Source organism: Hemitrygon akajei, chromosome 25 (genome assembly GCF_048418815.1).
Source record: "Hemitrygon akajei chromosome 25, sHemAka1.3, whole genome shotgun sequence".
Taxonomy (NCBI): Eukaryota; Metazoa; Chordata; class Chondrichthyes; order Myliobatiformes; family Dasyatidae; genus Hemitrygon; species Hemitrygon akajei.
In genome coordinates, this window is record NC_133148.1 from 41436016 (window position 1) to 41462882 (window position 26867).

The 26867-nt window shown below is 43.3% G+C and overlaps 1 protein-coding gene across 1 annotated transcript in view; it reads left to right on the top strand.

Moving 5' to 3' along the window:
* Positions 1 to 26867, top strand: part of timm50 (translocase of inner mitochondrial membrane 50 homolog (S. cerevisiae)) — a 155105-nt gene that overhangs the window by 24716 nt on the left and 103522 nt on the right. The window contains exon 2 of the mRNA XM_073029385.1: positions 8343 to 8374. Within this exon, the coding sequence (XP_072885486.1) occupies positions 8343 to 8374 (32 nt within the window). The remainder of the gene's footprint in view (positions 1 to 8342; positions 8375 to 26867) is intronic.

Here is a 26867-nt window from a genome sequence, read left to right on the forward strand (position 1 = left end):
CTGATATCTCCTCTGTACCTACTCCCCAGTACCTTAAACCTGTGTCCTCTTGTGGCAACAATTTCAGCCCTGGAAAAAGCCTCTGACTATCCACACGATCAATGAACACGATAAATTTTATTTATAGTTTTGCGCTACTTATTTAATTTAACTATTTTATGTATGTACTTACTGTAGTTCACACATTTTTCTGTATTGTTATTTATTGCATTGTACTGCTGCAGCAAAGCTAACAAATTTCACTACATGTTCCAGTGATAGGAAACCTGATTCTGATTCTGATTCAGTGTGATCAGGGATGTATAATCTAAATACAAGATGCAACTAAGATTGCAACATCATATTCTCCATCATCCTCCTCCTGCCTTCAACTAAATGCATTACGACATCTGCATTTTTCTAACACAGATTTTGACTGTAATAACGATTCAGTTTTACTTTTCTTTTTCCTGCTATACAGAACAGTAGCTTTCAAAATAATTGCACACCACCAGTCAGTAGAGCTAACATTTATAAGGTACTGGTCAGATTGCACTTGGAGTACTGTCATCAGTTTTTGGGCTCCTTATCTAAGAATATAGGCATTGCATTGGAGAGGGTCCAGAGGAGATTCATGAAAATGCTTCCAGGAACGAAATGGTTAACGTATGAGGAGCATTTGATGGCTCTGGGCCTGCAGTTGCTGGAGTTTGGAGGAATGAGGGGGAATCTCATTGAAACCTCTTGAATATTGAAAGGCCTAGACAGAGGTCCCATAGTGGGGGAGTGTAGAACCAGAGGGTACACTCTCAGAATAGAAGGATGTCCCTTTAGAACAGAGATGAGGAGGAATGCCTTTAAGCCAAGGGGTGGTGAATCTGTGGAATTCATTGCACAGAGAGCCGTGGAGGCCACGTCCAAGTCATTGTATATATTTAAAGTGGAGGTTGCTAGTTCTTCATTAGTCAAAGTATCAAAGGTTATGGGGAGAAGGCAAGAGAATGGGGTTGAGAGGTATAATAAATCAGCCATGACAGAATGGCAGAGCAGACTCAATGGCCAAATACTGCTCCTGTGTTTTACTGTCTTATTTGCTGGAGAACCTTATAGTGTTTTCTCTATTTGTACAACTTTGAGCTCTACTGAGTTTGTGAGGGCATGTTGGCACCTTTACTAACAGAATAGTTCAAAATATTTCACTTAGATTTCCAGAAATTTAAATTATGAATATTGTATTGTGACTGTTGCTGAAACATCAGCAGGAATGGCATCTAAACCTCCCATATTAAGATTTTCGGTTAATAGTGGTGTGTTATAAAAAGGGGGATGAGAGCAATATTGGTTCAGGAAATAAATACATCTCTGAGGCAGATAATATGTTTCTTGCATCAACAGATGAAGTCAGATGTGATAAATTGAGGAACAAATGCAGGCAGTTTCATTGCTGGGAATGTGTTACAAACCTCAAATGTTCAGAGGAATATGGAAGAGCTAATACGCAAGACTAGTTTCTGAGAAGGTTATATTAGTAGGGGATTTCAGTTACCCGAACACTAATCAGATTAGTGGGAGAGTAAATAGTATGGAAGGTGTGGAGTTCATTTATGAGAATCATTACACAGAACAATGAGAAAGGGCAGTTCTAAACCTGTGCTTAGGGAATGAAGTGGGCAAATGGGAAGAGCAGTAGCAGGAGAATGTCCTTGAGGGAGCACTCAATTAATTAGATTTAGCATACTTTTATGGACAAGTTCAGAGTAAATTTTATTATCAAAGTACATATATGTCACCAAATACAACCCTGAGATTCATTTTCCTGTGGGCATACTCAGCAAATCTATAGAATAGTAACTATAACAGGATCAATAAAAGATCAACCAGAGTGCAGAAGACAACAAACTGCAAATGCAAATGTAAATAAATAGCAGTAAATAATGAGAATATGACATAATTAGATAAAAGAGTCCTTAAAGTGAGATTATTGGTTGTGGGAACACCTTAATAGATGGACAAGTGAGTGTAGTTATCCCCTTTTATTCAAGAGCCTGATGGTTGTGGGGTAGTAACTGCTCTTGAACCTGGTGGTGCAAGTCCTGAGGCTCCTGTACCTTCTACTCAATGGCACCAGTAAGAAAAGAGCATGGCCTGGGTGGGGCATCTCTTATGATGGATGCTTCTTTCTTGCGATGGTGTTAAGTGTAGATGTGCTGGATGGTTACCTGGAGTAATAATTATAATAGTTTATAATTATAGAACACCAGAGTTATCAAGCTGAAATATGAGATAAGAAAAATTGAAGAGGAGCTATTTTAAGGTAAATTAGAGAGTCAGACAGTGGGAGGCTTTCCAAGGGGGGGGGGGGGGAAGTTCATTAGGATTCAGATCAAATACATTCCCAGTAATACAAAAATCAATTTCCCCAAATATTGTCTCCCCCCTCCCCTACCCTTTTCTCCCCAGCTCCCCACTCAGCATATGTTGAGGAATGAACATTGTGGGATACGGCATAAAACTTAACTCTGCAGAAAGTCTGTAGAAGTGAACTTAAAGAAAATGTGGATGTTAAAGTCATAAATATATATAGAGTTATACAGCACCAGGTTGCCACATGAAATTGAATCAGCGGGTAAAAACAAGTACAGTCTCTTTTTGTGAATGCGTAAAAGTAGGCATCATAGAAACCTCAGGTGGATGAGGTAGATAAACAACGTATGACAAATTAAAAGCATGAAACAGTTACTGGGAAACAGTGATTTCTTATAGTTTGATTTAGGATACCTTGCTTTCTTTTCATTTCTCTTGTTTCTCTAAGGACAATGTCAGGACTGCAATCTATTCTGTTGATGAATCAGAACATTCCTGACAGTAGTGACAGCTGGGTAGTGGACTGTTGCTATTTACGCTGGATGTCTATGTATTCCTGATGTGAGGGTTTTATTCTCAATGCCCTCCCTCAAATACCTCAAATTTGAGTGGTCATGGGTCATGGGTTCACAGCAGATGGTAGGCATATTGCATTTTCGCCAAGAGTGTTTAGTCATGACAGAGTTGGGAATAGAGTGTTGGTATCAGGCATTTCAATGAAGGAGTCTGTCCAAAGCAGCAAAGTGTAGTTCTGGTGATGTTGGCTAACATTGGTTTGCTTATTCTGGTGGGTCTAGAAGATTTTGCAAAGGCAATGGTGCCAGTATTGGTATTTTCCGACTCTTCAAGTAGACGAAGTAATCAAATATATAAGAGAGCATGGATTACTGCTGTACAGTAAACCATGAACTTTGTGGAGAGCTTGATATTCAAGAACCTTAATTTTTAGTTGTCCAAGGCTGTGCTGGTGGACTGAAGCACTAGAGCCACGAGGGAGGAACTAGCCAAAGCTGACTGGAAGGATACCCGGGCAGGATGACAGTGGAACAAAAATGGCAGGTATTTCTGGGAATAATACAGAAGGTGCAGGATCAGTTCATATCAAAGAGGAAGAAGGATTCTAAGGGGAGTAGGGGGCGACCGTGGCTGACAAGGGAAGTCAAGGACTGTATAAAAATAAAAGAGAAGAAGTATAACATAGCAAAGATGAGCGGGAAGCCAGAGGATTGGGAAACTTTTAAAGAGCAACAGAAGATAACTAAGAAGGCAATACGGGGAGAAAAGATGAGGTACGAAGGTAAGCTAGCCAAGAATATAAAGGAGGATAGTAAAAGCTTCTTTAGGTATGTGAAGAGGAAAAAATTAGTTAAGACCAAAGTTTGGCCCTTGAAGGCAGAAACGAGTGAAGGTACGGGGAACAAGGAAATGGCAGATGAGTTGAACAGGTACCTTGGATCTGTCTTCACTAGGGAAGACACAGACAATCTCCCAGATGTAAAAGTGGCCAGAGGACCTAGGCTAACGGAGGAACTGAAGGAAATTCACATTAGGCAGAAAATGGTGTTGGGTAGACTGATGGGACTGAAGTCTGATAAATCCCCAGGGCCTGATGGTCTGCATCCCAGGGTACTTAAGGAGGTGGCTCTAGAAATCGTGGACGCATTGGTCATCATTTTCCAATGTTCTATAGATTCAGGATCAGTTCCTGAGGATTGGAGGGTAGTTAATGTTATCCCACTTTTTAAGAAAGGAGGGAGAGAGAAAACAGGGAATTATAGACCAGATAGCCTGATATCAGTGGTAGGGAAGATGCTGGAGTCAATTATAAAAGATAAAATAACGGCACATTTGGATAGCAGTAACAGGATCGGTCTAAGTCAGCATGGATTTACGAAGGGGAAATCATGCTTGACTAATCTTCTGGAATTTTTTGAGGATGTAACTATGAAAATGGACAAAGGAGAGCCAGTGGATGTAGTGTGCCTGGACTTTCAGAAAGCCTTTGATAAGGTCCCACATAGAAGATTAGTGGGCAAAATTAGAGCACATGGTATATTGGGGGTAGGGTACTAACATGGATAGAAAATTGGTTGGCAGACAGAAACAACGGGTCCTTTTCAGAATGGCAGGCAGTGACTAGTGGGGTACCGCAAGGCTCGGCGCTGGGACCGCAGCTATTTACAATATACGTTAATGATTTAGATGAAGGGATTAAAAGTAACATTAGCAAATTTGCGGGTGACACAAAGCTGGGTGGCAGTGTGAAATATGAGGAGGATGTTAGGAGAATGCAGGGTGACTTGGACAGGTTGGGTGAGTGGGCAGATGCAGTTTAATGTGGATAAATGTGAGGTTATCCACTTTGGTGGCAAGAACAGGAAGGCAGATTACTATCTGAATGGTGTCAAGTTAGGAAAAGGGGAAGTACAACAAGATCTAGGTGTCCTTGTTCATCAGTCACTGAAAGTAAGCATGCAGATACAGCAGGCAGTGAAGAAAGCTAATGGCATGTTGGCCTTCATAACAAGGGGAGTTGAGTATAGGAGCAAAGGGGTCCTTCTGCAATTGTACAGGGCCCTGGTGAGACCACACCTGGAGTATTGTGTTCAGTTTTGGTCTTCAAATTTGAGGAAGGACATTCTTGCTATTGAGGGAGTGCAGCGTAGGTTCACGAGGTTGATTCCCGGGATGGCGGGACTGTCATATGTTGAAAGACTGGAGCGACTGGGCTTGTATACACTGGAATTTAGAAGAATGAGAGGAGATCTGATTGAAACATATAAGATTATTAAGGGATTGGACACACTAGAGGCAGGAAACATGTTCCCGATGTTGGGGGGGTCCAGAACCAGAGCCACAGTTTAACAATGGGTAGGCCATTTAGAATGGAGTTGAGGAAAAACTTTTTCACCCAGAGAGTTGTAGATCTATGGAATGCTGTGCCTCAGAAGCCAGTGGAGGCCAATTTTCTGGATGCTTTCAAGAAAGAGTTAGATAGAGCTCTTAAAGATAGTGGAGTCCAGGGATATGGGAAGAAGGCAGGAACGGGGCACTGATTGTGGATGATCAGTCATGATCACATTGAATGGTGGTGCTGGCCTGAAGGGCTGAATGGCCTACTCCTGCACCTATTGTCTATTGTCTAAATTTCAGATAGGGTGAGGCCAGAGTTATGATAAGCTATTGATTAAGCATGTATTTTAAGAATCACTTTATTGCATTTGTTATGATAGGCTCCCATGCATTGCTTTCACTACTAATGTCAGTAAATATCATTCATAATAATGTACTGTAAGCCACTTAGGTGTGTAGATTTCTTTTTGTTCTGTCCCTCAGCTTTTAAATAATGGGGTTACATTTGCAACAACTGTCCACATCTGTAGCTACTGTTCTATAATCTATAAGTAGGCATTATTGTACTCAGGGATTTATGAACATGCAATGTTATTAATTTCTCCAGTACTTCTAATTCCCTTGAATTCCTCTTCAGTGTACTCTGCTAAAAAAATTATCTACCTTCTTGAAGATTTTGGAGGTCCTTCTAATTTATAGATATAAACAACAAAATTATGGACTTACGATGTATGCTCCTAACCACTGAACTTTAGAATTTCAATAGGGTCTGCAAGGATGTCCACATCATCCTCAAAGGTGTACCTCAAGAATGCATGCAAAGATGCATCTCCAGAATGTGTGCTTAGCTCAATGCTTTGCTGTTTCCACACTCGTGACTTTGTGGATAGGTACAAGTGAAATGCCATCTATAAATCCACTGTTAGCAGAATCTCGGATGCCTAGCTAGAAATGATGTGGAGAGGATGTGACTGATAGTGGGAGAGTCTAGGACCAGAGGGAACAGTTTTGGAATAGGACATATTTATAACATAGATGAAGAGGAATTTCTTTAGCCAAAGTGTGGTGGATCTGTGGAACTCATTGCCTCAGATGGCTGTGGAAGCCAAGTCATTGGGTATATTCTTCTCCTATTTCTTATGGTAACAAGAAGGCATTTAGGAATGAAATAGATCGGAATTGACTGTGGACTTCAGGAAGGGGAAAGTCAGAACACACAGTGGTCTTCATCGAGGAGTTGGCTGTGAAAAGGGTAAGTAGCTTCAAGTTCCTGGGTGTCAACATTACAGAAGATCTATCCTGGGCCCAACACATTGATATGAAGAAGGCACACCAGTTTCGATATGTCACCAAACACTCTAGCAATTTTTTACAGATATACCATGGAAGGTATTCTGACTGTATCACCATCTGGTATGGGGGCGCAAAGCACAGGACTGGAAAAAACCTCCAGGGAGTTGTCTTCTTACCCTCTACCGTTAGGCTCTATGAGTCAACAAAGACAGGGAAGTGATGGCCCCTTCCTGTTAGACTGTTTGTGGTAACTTATTTTTTATTCTTTCAACTTTTCTTCTAATATCTATATCTGTGCACCTGTAATACTACTGTGGCACTGTAATATCCTTTGAGATCAATTAAGTATCTGCCAAGATGGAACCACTGGGTAGCCTTCAACCTGACGGCATGAAATTGATTTACCCTTCCGGTAAAAAAATGTTTCCCTCCCCTTCCCTCTTCTTCTATTCTCTTCTCTGGCTTCTTGCCTCTTCTCATTTGCCTATCACCTCCCCCTTGGTGCCTTCCTCTTTCCATTTCTTCCATAGTAACTCTCCTCTCCTATCAGATACCTTCTCCAGCCCTTTACCTTTCCCACTCACCTGACTTTGTCTGTCACCTTCTGGTCTACCTCCCCCACCTTTTTATTCTGATTTCTTCCCTTTTCCTTTCCAGCTCTGAAGAAGGGCATGACCTGAAACATTGTTCATTCATTTCCATATTTTCTGCCTGACTTGCTGAGTTCCTTCAGCATTTAATGTGTGCTGCCTTGACTAAATGTTCAGGAAGAGCATTTTTCACTTGGGAGCAAGCTTGATAACTGCATATCTTAGATATGTGAATTGGAAAGGATTAGAGATGAGCTGGGGGAAAATTCTTTCCCTCTTATTATATGTAAAAATTGCCTAGAAGAACAGTAACCTACAAGGCAATATGCTGAGATTTGGGAGTTACCTAGGAAGCTCAAATTTTGTCTGGAAGGGATATGTTGGGCTGCTTCTTGTGCTGTGAGTCTCTTTGAATCTCATTAATGGGAAGACTAGTGAGAGAAAGATAAGTGCAGAGTAAAGCTGGAATTCCAGTTGATGCCAAGGTTTTAAAAATCAATTGAATGCCATTTTGATTTGGAATGTGTAAAGGAGGATGCTGAATTCAATTGTTTCAAAAAGAAATTTATAAGATTCTTAGATTTATTAGATTATCAAAAAGAACATTATTACATTCTTTTAGGTACAGCATGTTGATGAATTTTCTTACTCATGGATATCAAATCAAAAATACTGCATCAGGTACAGTACTGTGCAAAAGTCTTTTAAATATATGTGTGTTTTTAAGTATACACACAAATTTCATGACAAGTGTGAGTGATGATAAATCTGATTCTGATATGGATCTCCTTATAGTGGACTGAGATTGTGAAGGAAGCAGGGAGAGGAGAATCATGGTTGGGACAAGGGGAAATGTGTGGGGAGGGAGTGGGAGACACTCTGTAATGAACAATAAACCAATTGGAATCAAATTACCTTGACTGGTATCTCAGGGCTGGGTGTGTCTGCACCTGCACCACCCCCAACCCCTCACCTCAGCTGTCCCACACCTCACCGGCAAACCTCCACCTTCATCATTCTCAACATCCTTTCCTCCTGCCAGAATCACAAAACTCGCACTCCGCTCCACGTTGACAAATACAGTATTGTGCAAATGTCTTAGGCACCCTAGTTTTACATATATATGTATAAACTTTTGCACAGTACTGAAAATAGGTTTTTAATGTAATTTTCGAACACCTAATTGTTAAGCATTGTCAATTATTAAAATTTTTTCCCCTTTCTCTTCCTCCCCCCCACCCCCCTCAAACAACGACCTTGCAGGTAGTAATTCAACAGATGAAGCTGGAAATAAGGTAGGAAATCTTTATTTGCTTTTGGTAACAGTGGATGAAGGGTGATGATGTGTTGGGAATTGAGTACTGTTATTATTTTACCTTGTAATGGTTAAGAATTAGGTGAAAAACCACTTTTCATGAGGCAAGCTGTGAGAATCAGGACAGCTCACTGCTTTTGTATTTTTGACCTCCCAACCAATCCCCTCAGGCTGTTTGTACCATGTAGCCTCTTATCTTTGGTGATAGTTGAACAGATGCAGCATCTGCTCTAGTGCCAGGTTTTCTCTTTGCTCAGCTGGTAGTAGCTGTAGCCTGGATTGATTTTGCATCCGGATATAAAACTTGTAGTTTTCGCATAATTGACATTATACCTCATTTGTGTATATTTCCCCTTTTTCTCTTTAGTAGAAAAATTTCCTTTCTTTACAGATGTACTTAACTTCATAGAAAGTATAATGGAGTTTCAAAATCAGACTATTGATTGCTTTAGAATCTACATGTCCAGAGATTGGCACTGTTCATACCTTGGATTTATAGATCCAGAAGTGTTAGAAATTGCCCAATAACACCAGTGTGAGCAATTAACCATATGCCTTTGGAATGTGGGAGGAAACTGGAGCACCCGGAGAAAATCTACGTGGTCTCAGGGAGAATTTATAAACTCCTTACCTGCACCAGCGGACTGGGTTGGTGGCACTGTAACAGCATTATGCCAACTGCTATACTACATCCCATGCGTCATGATCTTGTTGAATGTGGAACATTCTCAAGGAACAGCATGCTGCACAGGTTTCTTGTGCTAGGACCACTGATATCAGGGTGGGAAATAGGGTTGGCGATTACAGAGTGAGGGAGAATTGGAAGGATTGAAAACAAGAATGGGAATTGTAAAGTTGGGTCTTTTCTACCAGCAGTCAGATTCAGAATCAGAATTAGTCTAATATCCCAACATACGTTATGAAATTTGTTAACTTTGCAGCAGCTGTACAATGCAATCCATAATAAATAGCGGAAAAAAAACTGTGTTTATGGGTTCAATGTTCATTTAGAAATCGGATAGCAGCGGGGAAGAAACTGTTCCTGAATCGCTGAGAGTATGCCTTCAGGCTCCTGTACCTCCTTCCTGATGGTAACAATGAGAAGAGAGCATGTCCTGGATGGTGGGGGTCCTTAATGATGGACACTGCCTTCCTGAGGCACTGTTTAGTCAGTGTGGTTCAAACACTGGGATAATGGATGAATAAGGTTTAAATGTGTTAGGGTGCAATGAAATAATAATTAGTTAGGATTAATATTACTATTCCTCTATAAGCTGGAATCAACACTTTATTGGTATCGTTTCATCTCAATTTCAAAAGCAAATGCTGAATGCAAGCAGCATATTTTCAAAGAATCTTTATAAAACATTTATTCATTACACGTATATTTTGAAGACAGTCCAAGACTGTGCACCACAGGAACAGGAGTCTATCAAACTAAATTAACCCAGGTTGCTCTGCAGTACATTTGCAGATTGTTGTTGTGTGTGTCAAGCATTCATATTAAGGCTGGCAGTGTTTGGACACTTAGTGTTTCTTAATTATCTTTACTGGTCAAAAAAAAGATCAGATGCATACTGTGTGAAGTGTGGCTCCCGGCACACTCCTCATAGCACTGTGAAAAACAGCTTCTTCCCTTTGAGTTAGCACTGATCATCAGCAGCAGTTTGCAAACTGATGTAAACAGGCAGGAAGCATCCAATTCCCTTTATCATCCGATAGTTCACAGTCGTTAAACACATTCCCAATGGATTCACAGGTGAAAGTGTGGCTGGACTTCTGTAGCGCTTTCACCTTTCAGCTGAAATTCCACTTGCAAGAGTTTCCCATAGACACATGTCATCATCTCTCACTTATTCTATTGTAGTTACTAAAGCCATATTTATGGTAGAACATAAGATGCCATTCCTTACTTTTGGAGTATTGTAATTCACGGGAATTTTCCACTGCTGAGAGCTCTGGATGTTTGGTTGAATTTATACTCACAAGGAATTTTATGTTTGCAAGTTAGGTAAACAAGATCTGAGAAAAGTTCCGATAAATGGATATAGAGCATGAGGGATTGTCACATAGGATGGCTGATTAGCTTAAAGGGTGACTTGTACTTATTACGTCTGTATATTTCTTTTGAATTGATGCAATTGCAAAGAAGGCACACCAACGGCTGTATTTCATTAGGAATTTGAATATCACCAAAGACACTCGCAAATTTCCACAGAAAGGAGAGTGTTCTAACTGGTTGCATCCTTGTCTGGTATTGTGGGGGGGTTACTGTGGATGATTGAAATAAGCTGCAGAAAGTTGTAAGCTTAGTCAGCTCCATCGTGGGCACTAGCCTCAGTAGTATCCAGGACATTTTCAAGGACTCCCATCACCAGAACATGCCTTTTTCTCATTACTACCATCAAGAAGGAGGTACATGAGCTTCAAGGCACACACTCAACAATTGAGGAACAGTTTCTTCCCCTCTGCCTTTCGATTTCTGAATAGACATTGGACCATGAACACTACCTTACTACTTTTTAAATTTCTATTTCTGCACTACTTATTTAATTGTTTAATCAATAAATATATATATATTTACTGTGATTAATTTTTTCTGTATTTATTATGTATTGCTTTGTACTGCTGCTGTAAAATTAGCAAATTTCATGACATACGCCGGTGATAGTAAATTTGATTCTGGACCTTCAGAAATATCATTTTAACTTTAGTTTGATGACTTACTACCATTAAGTTCTGAGGTAATACAAAATGCAAGAGTAGTCTTTACAACATGGGGCATGAACAGCATTTTGAATGGAAAGTATTTTATTTATCATCCATCCTCAGATCCCAAGTTGTTTGTATTAATGCAAGTTAGTTGAAGATAAATGTGTTCTAATGCACAATTATGTCCTGACACCAGGTATAAACTTTGGGATATTCTGTTGTCACGGTGGAAGGTTAGGTGAGTTGCCAAAGCTAGGTTGCGTTATTAGTTCAGCCACTATGATTGCAGCCTTTTAGGAGTCAATGCACCTTGCCCAGGAAAAGGGAAAGTTCTCAGAATCAGGTTTAATATCACTGGCACATCTCATGAAATTTGTTGTTTTGTGGCAGCAGTATATTGCAATGCATAATAATAAACTATAAATTACAATAAGAAATATCTATTTTTATTATATATATCAATACATTTTATATATAGTGCGAAATGAGAGCAGAAAAAGAAAAGAATAGTGAGGTAATGTACTTGGGTTCATTGTCCATTCAGAAATCTGATAATGAAAGGGAAAAGGCTGTTTCCTAAAATGTAAGTGTGGGTCTTCAGGCTCCTGTACCGCCTCCTTGATAGTACCATTGAGAAGAGGGGTGATTCCTGATGGATTCTGCCTTTTTGTGGCATCACCTTTTAAAGATTTCCTCAGTGCTAGGGAGGCTAGTGCTCATGATGGAATGGAGCTGGCTGAGTTTATTGAAGAAGACTTGCAAGTCCTTTGCAAGAACCCAAGAACACTACCTCACTACTTTTTAAAAATTTTTGTTTCTGCAATGTTCCGTTGCAGCAGACTTGTAAGTCCTTTGAATGCAAGTTAGTACAATTACGGTTGTAATGTTTAGTTGGGAGAAATAAAGTGAAGTTTGTGTGTGGGACTTTGACTTAACAGTTGTTTCACTCTTTGCATAAAATTTCCTGTCAGAAATTGAAACTGGAGGCTTGGTGCTATGTATAAAAATTGGTTTGAAGGAGGAAAAAGGCAGAGTTTATTTTAGCTTGGACATTTAATCCAGATAATTGGATATGCTTGGAGAATGAATCTGGGCCTGTCCATAAAATCTTCCCCTTTGACCAAACTTTCACCATCTGCCTCAATTCTCCTTATTTGGCTGAATGTCAAATTTTGTTTGTTCCTGCAAAGTACCTTGGGACATTTTACTATGCAGTAAGCACTGTTTAAAATATACATTGTTGCTGTGCCCTGCATCAGTCTGTGGTGGTCGTTGTTAAATGCAGATTGATGTGAATCTCCACTGCTGTAAACTAAAGAATTTTATTTGGTTCTTTACTCCAAGCATGGCTCCTGAGAATCGGGTGTAAAATTACTGGCATATGTCATGAAACTTGTTGTCTCTGCTGCAACGGAACATTGCAGAAACAAAAATTTAAAAAAAGTAGTGAGGTAGTGTTCTTGGGTTCGATGACCATTCAGAAATTGGATGGCAGAGGGGAAGAAGCTGTACCTAAATTGCTGAGTGTGTGCCTTCAGGCTCCTGTACCTCCTCCCTGATGGTAGTAATGAAAAGAGAGATGTTCTGGGTTATGAGGGTCCTTAATGCTGGATGCTGCCTTTTTGAGGCATCGCTCCTTGTAGATGTCCTGCATACTACGGAGGCTATTACCCATGATGGAGTTGAGTAAGTTTACAACTTCCTGCAGTTTATGTAGTGTAGTTTTCATTCCTGTTCTCAGTAGCAATCTTCTATCATAAACAAATAACATGTAGTTTTGTATTTTAAAAAAATTCACATATGATGCACTGCTTCATGTAGAAGAAAAAGTAATTATATTTTCAATATGCACCTTTCAGCATCGAAAGATATGCTAGGAAGCCAAAATCATGGCTCTCAAGCTAGCCTCAGTTGGTGAGGTTTCAACTCCTTTGGGTAAAAGAGTTCATGGTTCCACTTGCTCTGGCTACAAAGTTTGTAATCTAGCATCCTGCTCAAATGGAAATCTTTCAATGGTTGTTGGAGGTGAAGTTTTTATCAGAGTGTACTCAATAGCAGAATTAGGACATTTAAAGAACACTTAGAATCTGCTGAAAGCAATGATTTTGTTGATTTGAAAACCAAAAGTTCTCATAGATTCACCTGCAGCTTGTATTTCACATGTGCCTGGGGTGAGAATGCTAACACCTAATTCACAGTGTTACATTATCCTCAGCACATGCCAGAAACACACCATTAGGTGCGTCTGTGAACCTTGGTGCTTCCTAGAAATGGAAGTGCTGCTATTGGGCAGCCCTTTGATATACAGACACTTTGAAATGCTGACCAGCCATCAAAGGGAGTACTTTGATTCCCACTGGCCATAATTACAAGGAGTTCCCATCACTGAAAGAATTTCCCAAGAGCTCGTTCTTTTGTAAAAGGATATATTGATTTTCCATGTGGAGCACAGTGTTCAAATAAAAAAGTGTTTCAGAGAAGCCGTCTTAGTGATGGTGTCTTCATGTCCACCATTTCAGTGGACCCTACTTATCAGAATCCTTGGCATAGTCGTGAAATTAATTGGAACGTATTCTTTCTAAATTTCTTTTTGGTCCACAGTGACCTACTCTACTTTGCTAGTTTCCTGAAAATACTACGAGTGGGTCCGTCCATGGATCTGTGGAAGATTTGGCATGCATTAAAAAATGTACATTCTGAAAAACATTACACTTGTTGTCTTCATAACCTTTTAATGTGTCTTGCTTTCTTCCATTTTCTGGTCACTTCAGTACATTTGTTTTAATAGACAAAGTAGGGTATTTGGCTAACAGTCTCTGAAGAGGGCAGCAAGGGTAGATAAGAAGGTTATGGATACGTGCCTTTTTTTAGTCAAATCATGGGATATAAGAGCAGAGTGTGGTGGAAGTATATAAAACATTGTTACATAATTTTGGTTGCCACAATACTGGTAGAATGTGGTCATTCTGGAAATTCACCTGATTGCTGCCCTGGGATGGGGCACTTCTGCTCCGAAAATAAACCAGATAGACTAGATTTGTTTTCTTTGCAGCAAAGGAGGCTAGACTGGGACCTAGGAACCTGACTGAGGCATATAAAATTATGAGGGACATTGACAGATTAAATAGTGAGAAACATTTCCCCTTAGCAGGGGTGGCTTAAACTAGAGGGCATAGGTTTAAAAGTTCAAAGTGCATTTATTATTAAGGAGTGTGTAAGTGACATTCATCTGCTTACAGGCAGCCACAAAACAAGAAACCTGAAAAAACACAATTTAAAAAAGAAAGACCAACACCTAATGCGGAGAGGGAGGGAGGAATAATAAGAAAAAAAGCAAACAAATCGTGCAAACTATTGAAGGTATTGGGGGGTGTTTATGGAAAGTTAACAGCCAGAGGGTGGGCGAAACGTGGAATGCAATGTTTGAGTGGGTGGTAGAGGCAGATACTTTTGTGACATTTAAGAAGCATTTATATCTGTACTTGCAATGCTACAGCTCAGAAGGCTATGGACCAAATGTTGTACATTAACAATCTCACTGGATAAATAAATTCTATGTCTTGTTTCGCAATCCTTTGAGAACAAGGAAAATATGGCATGACATTCCTCTTTCTCTTTATAGAGTCATTAGCTCTTTGCTGGGCTTCAATTCCACAGATGTTGGATGTCCTCCATAGCAGAATGGTTTAATCCTTGAAGTTATAGATTCTGATTTTAAACTTCTTTGCTGGCATGTTGAAGTTACTTTTGATTTCATGAAAACTCCTTGCTGATGTTTTACGTTTGTTAAATTCAATTAGAAATTACTGTCATAACAGATCCTGAACACTTCAGAATGCACAAATTCATAGTCTGCGACAGTTTCCATCATTTCTGAGCGTTCTCATACCAAATTTTGGATTGGCTTGTTGTAGTATTTGTCGTTCAGCAGTCATTGTTTCCTTTTCTCAATTTTAGTTGTTTTTTTAGTAAGTTAAAAACAGTTTAGTCCCTCCAATATTTTGTGTGTGTTGCTCTGAATTTCCAGCACTGGCAGTATCTCTTGTGTCTTATGTGGTTTTGGCATGTGTCTTTGTGAGCAGATTTTCAAGTCTCATCTGATGTTATTTTATTAATGTACACTTTTATTTCAGATGTTGCACAGTAGAATAAAAAGTCAGCCTGGTGAACTGAGTGAGTTAAAAGGGAGTAAAAACATAAAATGCTGGCAGAACTCAGCAGGCCAGAGGTAGTCAGACTCCTGATGAGGGGTTTCGACCCGAAACGTCGTCACTACCTCCTCCCATAGATGTTGTCTGGCCTGCTGAGTTCTGTCAGCATTTTGTGTTTTTATTTATTTCCAGCATCTGCAGATTCACTCGTGTTGCCTTTGAGTTAAAAGGGAGCATGGGATTGGGTTCCTGTTGTGTGAAAGTGAATGTGGGAATTTAGGTCCCAGTGATCGGAAGGGAGTGCAGGAGTTGTGAGCCTGGTGAATGGAGGGCAGTTTTGAAATCAGTGCCAAATGAACCATTTACCTGGCCAGTTGGATTTTCAACGAGTGTGATAGTGGGTTATTAGAGTTTCACTGTATGAGCTGTTTAATTCTAAAGCCATTGTGTTTGTCCTTAATCCCAATACGCATTTCCACCCCAGGATCCTGAATGGTTCTTATGAGCACAAATATAAGGTGATTTGTGGTATGACACAATCATCTGCTTCTTTGGTAACTCACTCATCTTTGGTCCCCACTGGATCACCTGTGGCTCCAAGTAGCTGTTTGCATGTGACAGCGGCCACACCCCAATACACTGCTTTGACAAGCGGGTTATACCAGGTGACAGTAGCTAGATGTCTCATACCCCAGTGAGATAGGGACATGCTTATCCTAGCATGCGAAGTCAGCTCCAGGGGACTGGGCAGTTGAGATCTACAGTGAAATTCAGGAGGTTCTGCAATGCTCCATTGGAGAGTGAAGGGCATGACAAAACACAGCAGGCATCATGGTCATCCACTGCAACCAAGGAAGATCCCAGTTTGTGACGCTTGTTCATACCACTGGACCCAGACTTCTGAGGTAGAGAGCGTGGAACTGCCCCAGTGTAGTGGCTTTTCCGCTTTAAAAACTCTCCCGCTCAGGCATCATTGGACATATTCATTTATTTTAATTATTATTTTTCTTCTTCTATATTATGAATTGCATTGAACTGCTGCTGAAAAGTTAACAAATTTCATGATACATGCCAGTGATAATAAATCTGATTCTGATGGACAACCACCAAATGATCCTTGCCAATAAATGAATTTTCATTTGAAGTATGATCCAGTGAATGCCCAGCACTAGTACAAGTCTGGCTAATTATGAGTGGGAATCTTCACACTGTCTGAGAGTGAACATAGAGCATGATTTTTGGAAGTTTTGTATTCTTGATGAAAACGCAGGACCTAGACTGAGATTTTAACAGTGTTTCTGGGCCAAGATTAGGCTTGAGAGGAACAGCATTACAGTATGTCCCAGTGCCAAAGAGACAATGTAACACAATTATGGAGTTGAGTTTATAATTTCTGAACTTGTGTTGTTGAGTTAAATTCTAAGAAGACTGTGTGGAAGGATTGTTCTTGATTTAAATATTTTTGGGAATAGTTTGGTATGTTGTTTAATTTAACGTTTCTACACAACCAATCTGAATTGCTCTTATTTGTGTTAAGACGTGCACGGCCCAGTTAACTGCTTTCAGTGAAACACGCAAACTAATCACTGGATCAGATCTAAACTTGTGATTCTAACTTCTCTGTTAATGAGATTTGGCTCTTTGCAAAAGCTACAGACATTGTAAATAAAATATGGCATTAATTTTGTAATACTTGGCTATTTACCCTGTTAGAAAGATGGAGAAGCAAGAACAAAACTCTTGCAACTGTTGTTCATGAAATTTGGGCCAACATTTCTTATAAGGCTTAATCACAATAGATGTTTTAATGTTCTGCTAATGTTACTGGCTTCATAATCCTAGATGTTGGAATTAGCTAAAATTGCTATCAACTGAGTTAACTTGACATGGCGTAAAGAAGGAATTCTCATTTGAGGAAGTTTACATTTATGAAGAATGGACTACCATTTGGTTGTAAATTTGTCCATGTTTATATCTCTTCAGCTGAGTGGCTGAGGGTTGATGCCAAAGGAACCTTGGGCTGTAGCCTAGACATGTTCCTTAGATTGTTTGCTTACAGCTGGCTGAATATTTGCAGAGCTTGAGGCATAGGAGCAAACCCTAACTAAAGCGACAAGAACAAAGGCATAAGAACTGAAGAATATGGAAACATATGGATGCCTTAAATCAGGGGTTCCCAACCTGGACCCCTTGGCTAATGGCAGGAGTCCATGGCATAAAAAAGGTTGGGAACCCCTGCCTTAAATGCAGAAGATTCTGGTTTGACAGATAAGCATCTGATTTCAATGGTTTCTTTTCAAATGAACCTTCACAAAGTTTATTGACCCTTGTCCCAAACATCTTAACTGAAGAGGTTGCTGCCTTATTATTGTTTTATACAGTAAAAGTGGAGTTACCCCATGTAGGCACTTACTTGAATGCCCTTTAATCATGTGAGGTATTGTTTTCAGAGGTGTATTCTGTCACTGGGGTAAAATTCACACGTGTGGATTATTACCAGGTTATGCCATCATTGCTGCAAATTTAATGCTTCTATAAGTGTCAACTTTCAAAGGTGTAAATTCTCACTGGAAATCCTTATGCAGATGTGTACTTACCTGGACCCACTAGCATTAACTGTCAGTGAGGTGCTGTTTCTCAGATCTGACCTCTTGTCAGAATACCGTCTTGCAGGTGTGTACAGCTTTGCTAGCATGTTTTCACTGGGAAACTGTTTATCCTAGGGAAAGCGCATTACAGGTAGAACTTAGTGGGTCAGACAACATCTGTGGAGACAAAGGGATAGATAGAAGTTCTGATCATCAGTCCTCAGTTTGATGGAGGGTCTCAGCCCGAAACGTAGACTGTATCTTTTCTGTAGATGTTGTCTGGCCTGCTGAGTTCCTCCAGCACTTTGTGTGTGTTGCATAGAGAGAATTTTCATCCCTTTGCTGTCTCCAACGTCTAACGTTTTCTGCATCTCTCTTCCCCCCCCCCCCCCCCCAAACAAGGTTCCATTGTCCCATCAACCCTTCTTCTGCCAGATCCACCTATCATTTGCTGGCTCCTGCTTCATCTTTTCCCCTCACCCTCTGCACTTAGGCTTATAGTCCTAAATGCAGAATCTGGACTTGAAATGACAATTATCCTTTTGTCTCCACAGATGCTGCTTGATGTTTTGAGTGCCTCCAGCAGTTTGTTTTTATTTTGTTCCAGATCTCTGTATCTGCAGCCCCTTGTGCCTCCATTGTCCCAGGGAATTGTATCTTGTGGCAAAATTACAACCTAAAATGTAATATCTTCTAATCTTTTTCTCTTCTTCTTAAGCCCCTCTAGGCATAGGCTATTGACAGCAGCTCACCAGAGTCCTCTGTCCTGAGCCAATAGAAGGATGATTGTCTCTGTGGCTTCTACATTCACCTCATGGCCTCATCCATCTTCTTGGTGAAGTTTCCTCCTTTCCCAGGAATGAAGGCTTTGGCACTCCTGTTGTCATTTCAGTAGCTTTGGGTTTTTACAGGATGGGGTTGCTAGCCCTATGCCCAATGCTCCACCCCTCCAAGCCAGGCTTAGGACCATTTGTGGTAGAGTTTCAGACCTTTTAACTGGAATGAATTGTAGGTAACCCAGAGTTTATAACTTGTAATCTGTGTGAACCTATTTCTGACTGGGACCTGCTGAATACAATTGGAATTGGAGACCCTGGCTGACAGATTTCTTATTCTTCTCCCTAGCCCAGGGCAAGCAGACCAATTGGAGCACCCCATTGCTTAGCCAGCTGACAATTCGGGCCGAGTTAATGAACCTGAGATTTACTATCTGCGTGGTATGGGAGTTCATTTCGACCATAAGATATAGGAGCAGAATTAGGATATTTGGCTCACCGAGTCTGCTCCATCATTCCATCATGGCTGATTTATTATCCTTCTCAATCCCATTCTCCTAACTTCGCCCTTTAACCTTTGACACCCTTTACTAATCAAGAACCTATCAACTTCTGCTTTAAATATAGCCAACAATTTGGTCTCCACAGCAGTCTGTGGCAATGAATTCCAGAGGTTCACCACCCTCTGCCTTAAGAAATCCCTCCTCATCTCTGTTCATATTTCACAATGAGACAATTGGGCAGCTGTTTATAATGTTTGCACTGTAGCGATGTGCTACACACAGCGCTGAAATAACGACATGCAGTCGGTAAATCGTTTCGAGACTAGTTTATTCAAACTTCCTGGTGCTGGTATTTAAATCCCTAGTGCCCAGTGCCCGCCCTCTCCGGGCGGAAATGACGTCAGAGGTGCATTACCAAAGTCTCTCCCCGTGCGCTGGCTATTTGTGAGCCGGTTCGCCTGCGCAGAAAGTGGGTCGCCACATAAACCCCCCCCCAGAACCGGCGATACACCCCCCAATGTCCTCAGTCTGGGTCGGACTCTGTTTGGGAGGTCTGCCTCTGCGCCGCGGTGCCTGAACCGCGACCGGCTGCGCCAAGTCCGCATGGGCTGGTTTGAGTCGGTCCACTGTGAAAACCTCCTCTTTCCCCCCCAATGTCCAGAACGTACGTGGACCCGTTGTTGTTGATCACCCTGAATGGCCCCTCGTACGGCCGCTGTAGCGGCACCCGGTGTCCGCCCCTTCGTACAAACACAAACTTACAGTTTTGCAGTTCTTTGGGTACATGGGTCGGGGTCAGTCCGTGCTGTGAAGTTGGTACAGGGGCCAGGTTGCCGAGCCTTTCGCATAGCCTGTCCAGGACTGCTGCGGGTTCTTCCTCTTGCCCCCTTGGGGCTGGTATGAACTCTCCCGGGACGGCCAGGGGTGTGCCGTACACCAACTCGGCCGATGAGGCGTGCAGATCCTCTTTGGGCGCTGTACGAATTCCAAGCAGGACCCAGGGAAGCTCGTCCACCCAGTTAGGTCCTCTCAGGCGGACCATGAGAGCGGACTTCAAGTGACGGTGGAAGCGTTCCACCAGTCTGTTCGACTGTGGGTGGTAGGCAGTTGTGTGGTGCAGCTGCGTTCCCAACAGGCTGGCCACAGCTGACCATAGGCTGGAGGTGAACTGGGCGCCTCTGTCGGAGGTAATGTGGGCCGGTACCCCGATGCGTGCTACCCAGGTTGCGATCAGTTCTCAGGCGCAGGAATCGGCAGATGTGTCGGTGAGCGAGACCGCCTCTGGCCACCTCGTGAACCGGTCTACCACCGTTAGGAGGTACTGCGCTCCTCGGGACACTGGTAGGGGGCCCACGATATCCACGTGAATGTGGTCGAACCTCCGGTGGGTGGGTTCAAACTGCTGTGGCGGGGCTTTAGTGTGCTGCTGTACCTTGACTGTTTGGCACTGCGTGCACGTTCTGGCCCATTCACTGACCTGCTTGCGAAGTCCGTGCCACGCAAACTTGCTGGAGACCAGCCGGACGGTTGTCCTGATAGATGGGTGTGCCAAACCGTGTATGGAGTCGAAAACCTGCCGCCTCCAGGCTGCCGGGACGATGGGGCGAGGTTGCACAGGAGGGTCCTATCACCTGGGCCTACGAGAAAGTCCTGCAGCTGCAAACCCGAGACTGCGGTCCTGTAGCTGGGCATCTCGTCGTCTGCCTGCTGCGCCTTCGCCAGTGCTGCATAGTCCACCCCCAGGGACAGGGCCTGGACAGCTGGTCTGGAGAGTGCGTCCGCCACGACGTTGTCCTTTCCCGAGACGTGCTGGATGTCCGTTGTGTACTCCGAGATGTCGCTGCTGGCGAGCCGACCAGGGATCGGACACCTTCGTGAACGTGAAGGTCAACGGTTTGTGGTCCGTGAACGCGGAAATGGCCTGCCTTCTAAGAAGTACCTGAAATGCCGGATTGCCAGATACAGTGCCACAGCTCCTGGTCGAAAGCACTGTACTTGAGTTCGGGTGGTCGTAGGTGCTTGCTGAAAAACGCCAGGGGTTGCCAGTGACCCTCGATGAGTTGTTCCAGCACCCCACCGACTGCCGTGTTAGATGCGTCCACTGTGAGGGCGGTAGGGACGTCCATTCTGGGGTGCACTAGCATCGCGGCGTTTGCCAAGGCTTCTTTCGTTTTAATGAAAGCGGCGGCGGACTCCTCGTCCCAGGTAATGTCCTTGCCCTTACCCGACATCAGGGTGAACAGGGGGCGCATGATTCGGGCAGCTGAAGGGAGGAAACGTTGGTAGAAATTTACCATACCCACGAATTCCTGAAGGCCTTTGATTGTGTTGGGTCGGGGGAAATGGCGGACTGCGTCTACCTTAGCGGGCAGAGGGGTTGCCCCGTCTTTAGTAATCCTGTGGCCCAGGAAGTTGATGGTGTCGAACCCGAACTGGCATTTGGCCAGGTTGATTGTCAGGCCGTATTCACTCAGTTGGGCGTAGAGTTGAAGGAGGTGGGACAGATGCTCCTGACGACTGCTGCTGGCTATGAGGATGTCGTCCAAATAGATGAAAGCGAAGTCCAGGTCGCGTCCCACCGCGTCCATTAACCGCTGAAATGTCTGTGCGGCATTCTTTAGGCCGAACGGCATGCGGAGGAACTCGAAAAGGCCAAAAGGGGTGATGAGTGCCGTTTTGGGGATGTCGTCCGGATGCATCGGGATTTGATGGTATCCCCGGACGAGGTCCACCTTGGAGAAGATCCGTGCGCCATGCAGGTTTGCTGCCAAATCCTGAATGTGCGGCACAGGGTAGCGGTCCGGTGTCGTAGCCTCATTCAGCCTGCGGTAGTCGCCACATGGTCTCCAGCCCCCTGTTGCTTTGGGCACCATGTGCAGGGGGGAGGCCCATAGGCTGTCGGACCGCCATATGATCCCCAATTCCTCCATCCGCTTGAATTCCTCCTTCGCCAGGCGGAGCTTTTCCGAGGGGAGCCTTCGTGCGCGGGCGTGGAGGGGTGGTCCCTGGGTCGGAATGTGGTGTTGTACCCCGTGTCTGGGCATGGCTGCCGTGAACTGCGGTGTCAGAATCGATGGGAAGACCACCAGGAGTCTGGTGAATTCGTTGTCCGACAGCGTGATGGAGTCCAGGTGTGGGGCCGGCAACTTTGCTTCACCCAGGGAGAACGTCTGGAAAGTCTCGGCATGTACCAGTCTTTTCCCTTGCAAGTCGACCAGCAGGCTGTGAGCTCGCAAGAAGTCAGCCCCCAGGAGTGGTTGGGCCACCGCGGCCAGTGTGAAGTCCCACGTGAACCGGCTGGCACCGAACTGCAGCTGCACTGTGCGGGTGCCGTAGGTCCGTATCGTGCTGCCCTTTGCAGCCTGGCAACAGGTCCTGGCTTCCTGTTGCGGGTGTCGTACCCCGTCGGGGGCAAGACGCTGATCTCTGCTCCGGTGTCGACCAGGAAGCGGCGTCCCGACTGTTTGTCCCAGACGTACAAGAGGCTGTCCTGGTGGCCAGCTGCCATAGTCATTAGCGGCAACTGGCCCTGGCCCTGGCAGGGCGGGCGACAATGGCGGGCTTTTGTGCCCCACCGCTGGTGGTAGAAACACCACTGTTCAATGGCCTCCTCACTCCTGCTTCTGTGTTGTGTGCGCCCCCCTGCCAGGCCTGGTCTGGTCTGCTGTTGGGCGCGTGGCCTGGTAATCTGACCGACGTACGCCACGCTGTCCCTCTTGGCTTTCCACAGCACGTCTGCCTGGGCCGCCACCTTCCGGGGGTCGCTGAAATCTGCGTTGGCCAGCAGCAGATGTATGTCCTCGGGCAGTTGCTCCAGGAATGCTTGCTCGAAAATGAGGCAGAGCTTGTGTCCGTCAGCCAGGGACAGCATCTCGTTCATCAATGCTGATGGCAGTCTGCCTCCCAAACCGTCCAGGTGAAGCAGGCGGGCACCCCGCTCACGTCGTGGGAGGCTAAAGGTCCCAATGAGCAGCGCCTTGAATGCTTCATATTTGCGGTCTTCCGGGGGCGACTGTATGAAATCCACAACCTGGACGGCCGTCTCCTGGTCAAAGGCGCTCACCACATGGTAGTAACGCGTGGAATCAGAGGATATCTGCCAAATCTGGAACTGGGCTTCTGCTTGGCTAAACCACACGCGTGGTCGCAGCATCCAGAAAGTCGGCAGTTATAATGAAACTGCGTTGCGTGAACAGATGAAGAGTCGGTCATCTTTGGTCCAAATCCCGTTTGGACCATCGGGGTCACCAATGTAGTGATCTGCTACACACAGCGCTGAAATAACTACACGCAGTCAGTAAATCGTTTCGAGACTAGTTTATTCAAACTTCCTGGTGCTGGTATTTAAATCCCTAGCGCCCACCCTCTCCAGGCGGAAATGACGTCAGAGGTGCATTACCAAAGTCTCTCCCCGCGCGCTGGCTATTTGTGAGCCGGTTCGCCTGCACAGAAAGTGGGTCGCCACAGCACTTTTATTCAGGTTCTGGTGACAGCAGGTGGATTAGGAGATACAGGCTAAGCAATTTAAGTCCTGAAGAAGGGTCTCGGCCCAAACATTTACTGTTCATTCATTTCTATAGATGCTGCCTGACCTGCTGAGATTCTTCCAGCATTTAGTGCGTGTTGCTTTGGATTTCCAGCATCTACAGAATCTCTCGTGTTCGTAGTTTAAGTCCAGCCATTTTTGGCTTGCTGCATGAGATATCAAGAAAAAGCTGTAAGTATAGGATACAATGAAGGCCCAGCAACATCCCGATTATAGGATCCACTTTATATAAAATGCACTGTATTTACTTGCCTCAGTTACTCCTACAACACCTCCCAAACCACAACCTCTACTAAAAAGAACAAGGCCAGCAGGCATATTGGGAAGCTTAATTACTGCATGTTCCTTTCCAAGTTTCACACTACATTGACTTAGAAATATATTGCTATTCCTTCATTGTTGCAGGACCTTAATCCTGGAATTGCTAACACTGGAGGTGCCTTCACTAAGTGCAGCTGACCAACATCTGTTCAAGGGCATCCAGGCATAAGTGGTGAATGCTGGGCCCACCAGTGATGCTCAGGTCCTGAAAAATGATTCTTAAAAAGAGCTTGGTTCTCAGAGCACAAAGGAACAATATCCTCATATTGAGTATGAGGCTTGGATTCAACAGAAGGGATAGAGACAGCACTTTAAAGCTGTTAACATTCAGCAGCAGAAACCTTAATTGAGCAATTTTAATGATGTAAGCCTCAACCAGTTTATGTCAGCAGATGTGTGGTTTGCTGCCAGTAACTAAATTGAAACTAAAATTAATTCTTTAAGCCTTGCCACAGATGATCTCAGAATTTTTGTTTTGGCAATTGGCAAAGATGACTGTTCTAATTACCTATTGTTGGAGAAAGAACTGGTGGTGTTTTGCAGTGCTCCACGTGGTGTTTGAATTTCCATAGCTGACTGTTCAAACACTTGCAGCCCCTGCTCGTTCTGTTAAAAGCGTTTAAATCAAGTCTGCTAGATGTAGGATGAATGGTCACCTTCTATATTTTAGGAAAATGTGAGATGTTGGCAAGTCCTTTGTGATGGAGGTATATTGTGGGAGGCTTCCTCATCACTTCTAAGTCCATATTACTGACTCTTTTATGCTGCTTTTGAAGTGAGGGGGGAATCTTTTTATATGCAGGTAAATTCCTTGGAGATATCACACCACAGGCCTTGTTCATTCCTATTTCATCCTCATTGGCTTAGAGCTGAACAAGGAGCTTGAATGTGAGCGTAGCACACGTTCACGTTTGGACGTGAAGCTGCTCCTTTGATCTTTACTCAGCTCACGCCATCTGTACGTTGCAAATGGGCATGTGGCCTTTTATCATGCAGCACACTTCTTCTCGTGTTCTGTTTAGGACATAAGGTGAGGAGATTGACGCTGAAGTCTCATTCATGCTTTCCTGTCTGTTGCCTTGTTAATTGCCCACATGTTCAGCTGAAGTCAATGCTGTACTTTTCCTGCTCTGGCAGTCCTACATTTAGTCATCACTAAAGGAGATGTGGATATGAAGCATTTGTGCCTGTACTGGCAGAGTTCACTGTTCTCTGTCCTGTGGCTTAATGCCCAAAATATACCAGGTGTAGTCCAAAACATTGTGGAGCTGGGTGAGCCTGGGGATGGGGGGGGGGGGGGGGGGGGGAGGGTGGAGAAAAACACTAATTTAAAGAACAATTTCCTATTGATGGTGGAGTTTTGCTTGATCAGAAAGTTCCCTTTAATGTTCTCAATTTATTCAGTACGACACAATTTATTCAGTTGCAACACAAACTGACCATTTAAGGCAGGGGTTCCCAACCTGGGGTCCTTGGACTCCTCATTTACTGGTAGGGGTCCATGGTGTAAAGACCCTGACTTTAAGATAAGCTGCTGCCTCTAGGGAGTTTCCTTGCTCTTTTGACTGCATAAAGTTGCCTTTTAATGTAACATTGATAGTAACACACACAAAATGCTGGAGGAACTCAGCAGGTCAGGCAGCATCTTAAGAAACAGAAATAAACAGTTGAGACCCCTCAGACTGAAAATAATGTAACTAATGCCTGCTTCCTTGACCACCAGCCAGCCAAAAGAATGAAAAGGCACTTTCAGTGTCCAAATCTTCTTTAACCCTAGAGATAAGATTACCCACTCATGAATGGGCACAGTGACATGGTTGTTAATGTGGATTCAATAGAAAGACCTGGCAAAAAGATGGTGATTTCAACAGCGCAGCAAGTTGCAGCCAGAATGGCAGGCAATAGCATTATGTGCTGGGAGGCATCCCGGAGAAATAATTCTGCAGAATTCATCCAGCATAATTGACCCGCTTAGATAATCTGTGTAACCGTTTGTTCATGTGAGCACAATGTAAACTTAATTTCCTCTGTGAATTAATGAAGGCAATTCAATGTAATTCAGGACTTGCTGAATAATTTCTCATCTGTCATGTCACAATGTGAAGGAGAATTGAGAGGGGTTACTCAATCTTAGCTATAATTACCAATGTACACAGTGACTGGTACTAAGTAGGAACAACTGCATTGAGTGCAGCCCAGAGAAAACTTAATCTATTCAGTGAGTCAGAATCACAGTCAGGTTTAATATCACTGGCATATGTCGTGAAAATGGTTTTGCCGCAGCAGTACATTATATTAGGAACTATAAATTACAATAAGGAGTATATAAAAATAAATAAGTAGTGTAAAAAGAGAGGGGGAAAATAGTGGGACAGTGTGTGTGGGTTCATTATCCATTCAGAACTCTGGGAAGAAGATGTTCCTGGAGCAATTGCAAATGAAATGTAATTCATCCTGGTAATTTTCCATTCAAATACCTTTGATTGGACAATCCTACAAAAGATAGTGGATACAGCCCAGTCCATTACATGTAAAGCCCTCCCAATTATCGAGCACATCTACATGAAGTGCTGTCATAGGAAAGTAGCATCCATCATCAGACATCCTCACCACCCCAGACCATGCTCTCTTCTCGCTGCTGCCATCAGGTAGAAGGTGCAAGAACCTCAGGACTCGCTCCACCAGGTTCAAGAACAGTTACTACCCCTCAACAGTCAGTCTCTTGAACAAAAGGGGATAACTACAATCATTTGCCCCATCATTGAAATGTTCCCACAACCAATGATCTCACTTTAAGGACTCTTTATCCCATGTTCTCCTTATTTATTGCTATTTATTTATATTTGCATTTGCACGATTTGTTTCACCTATCACCT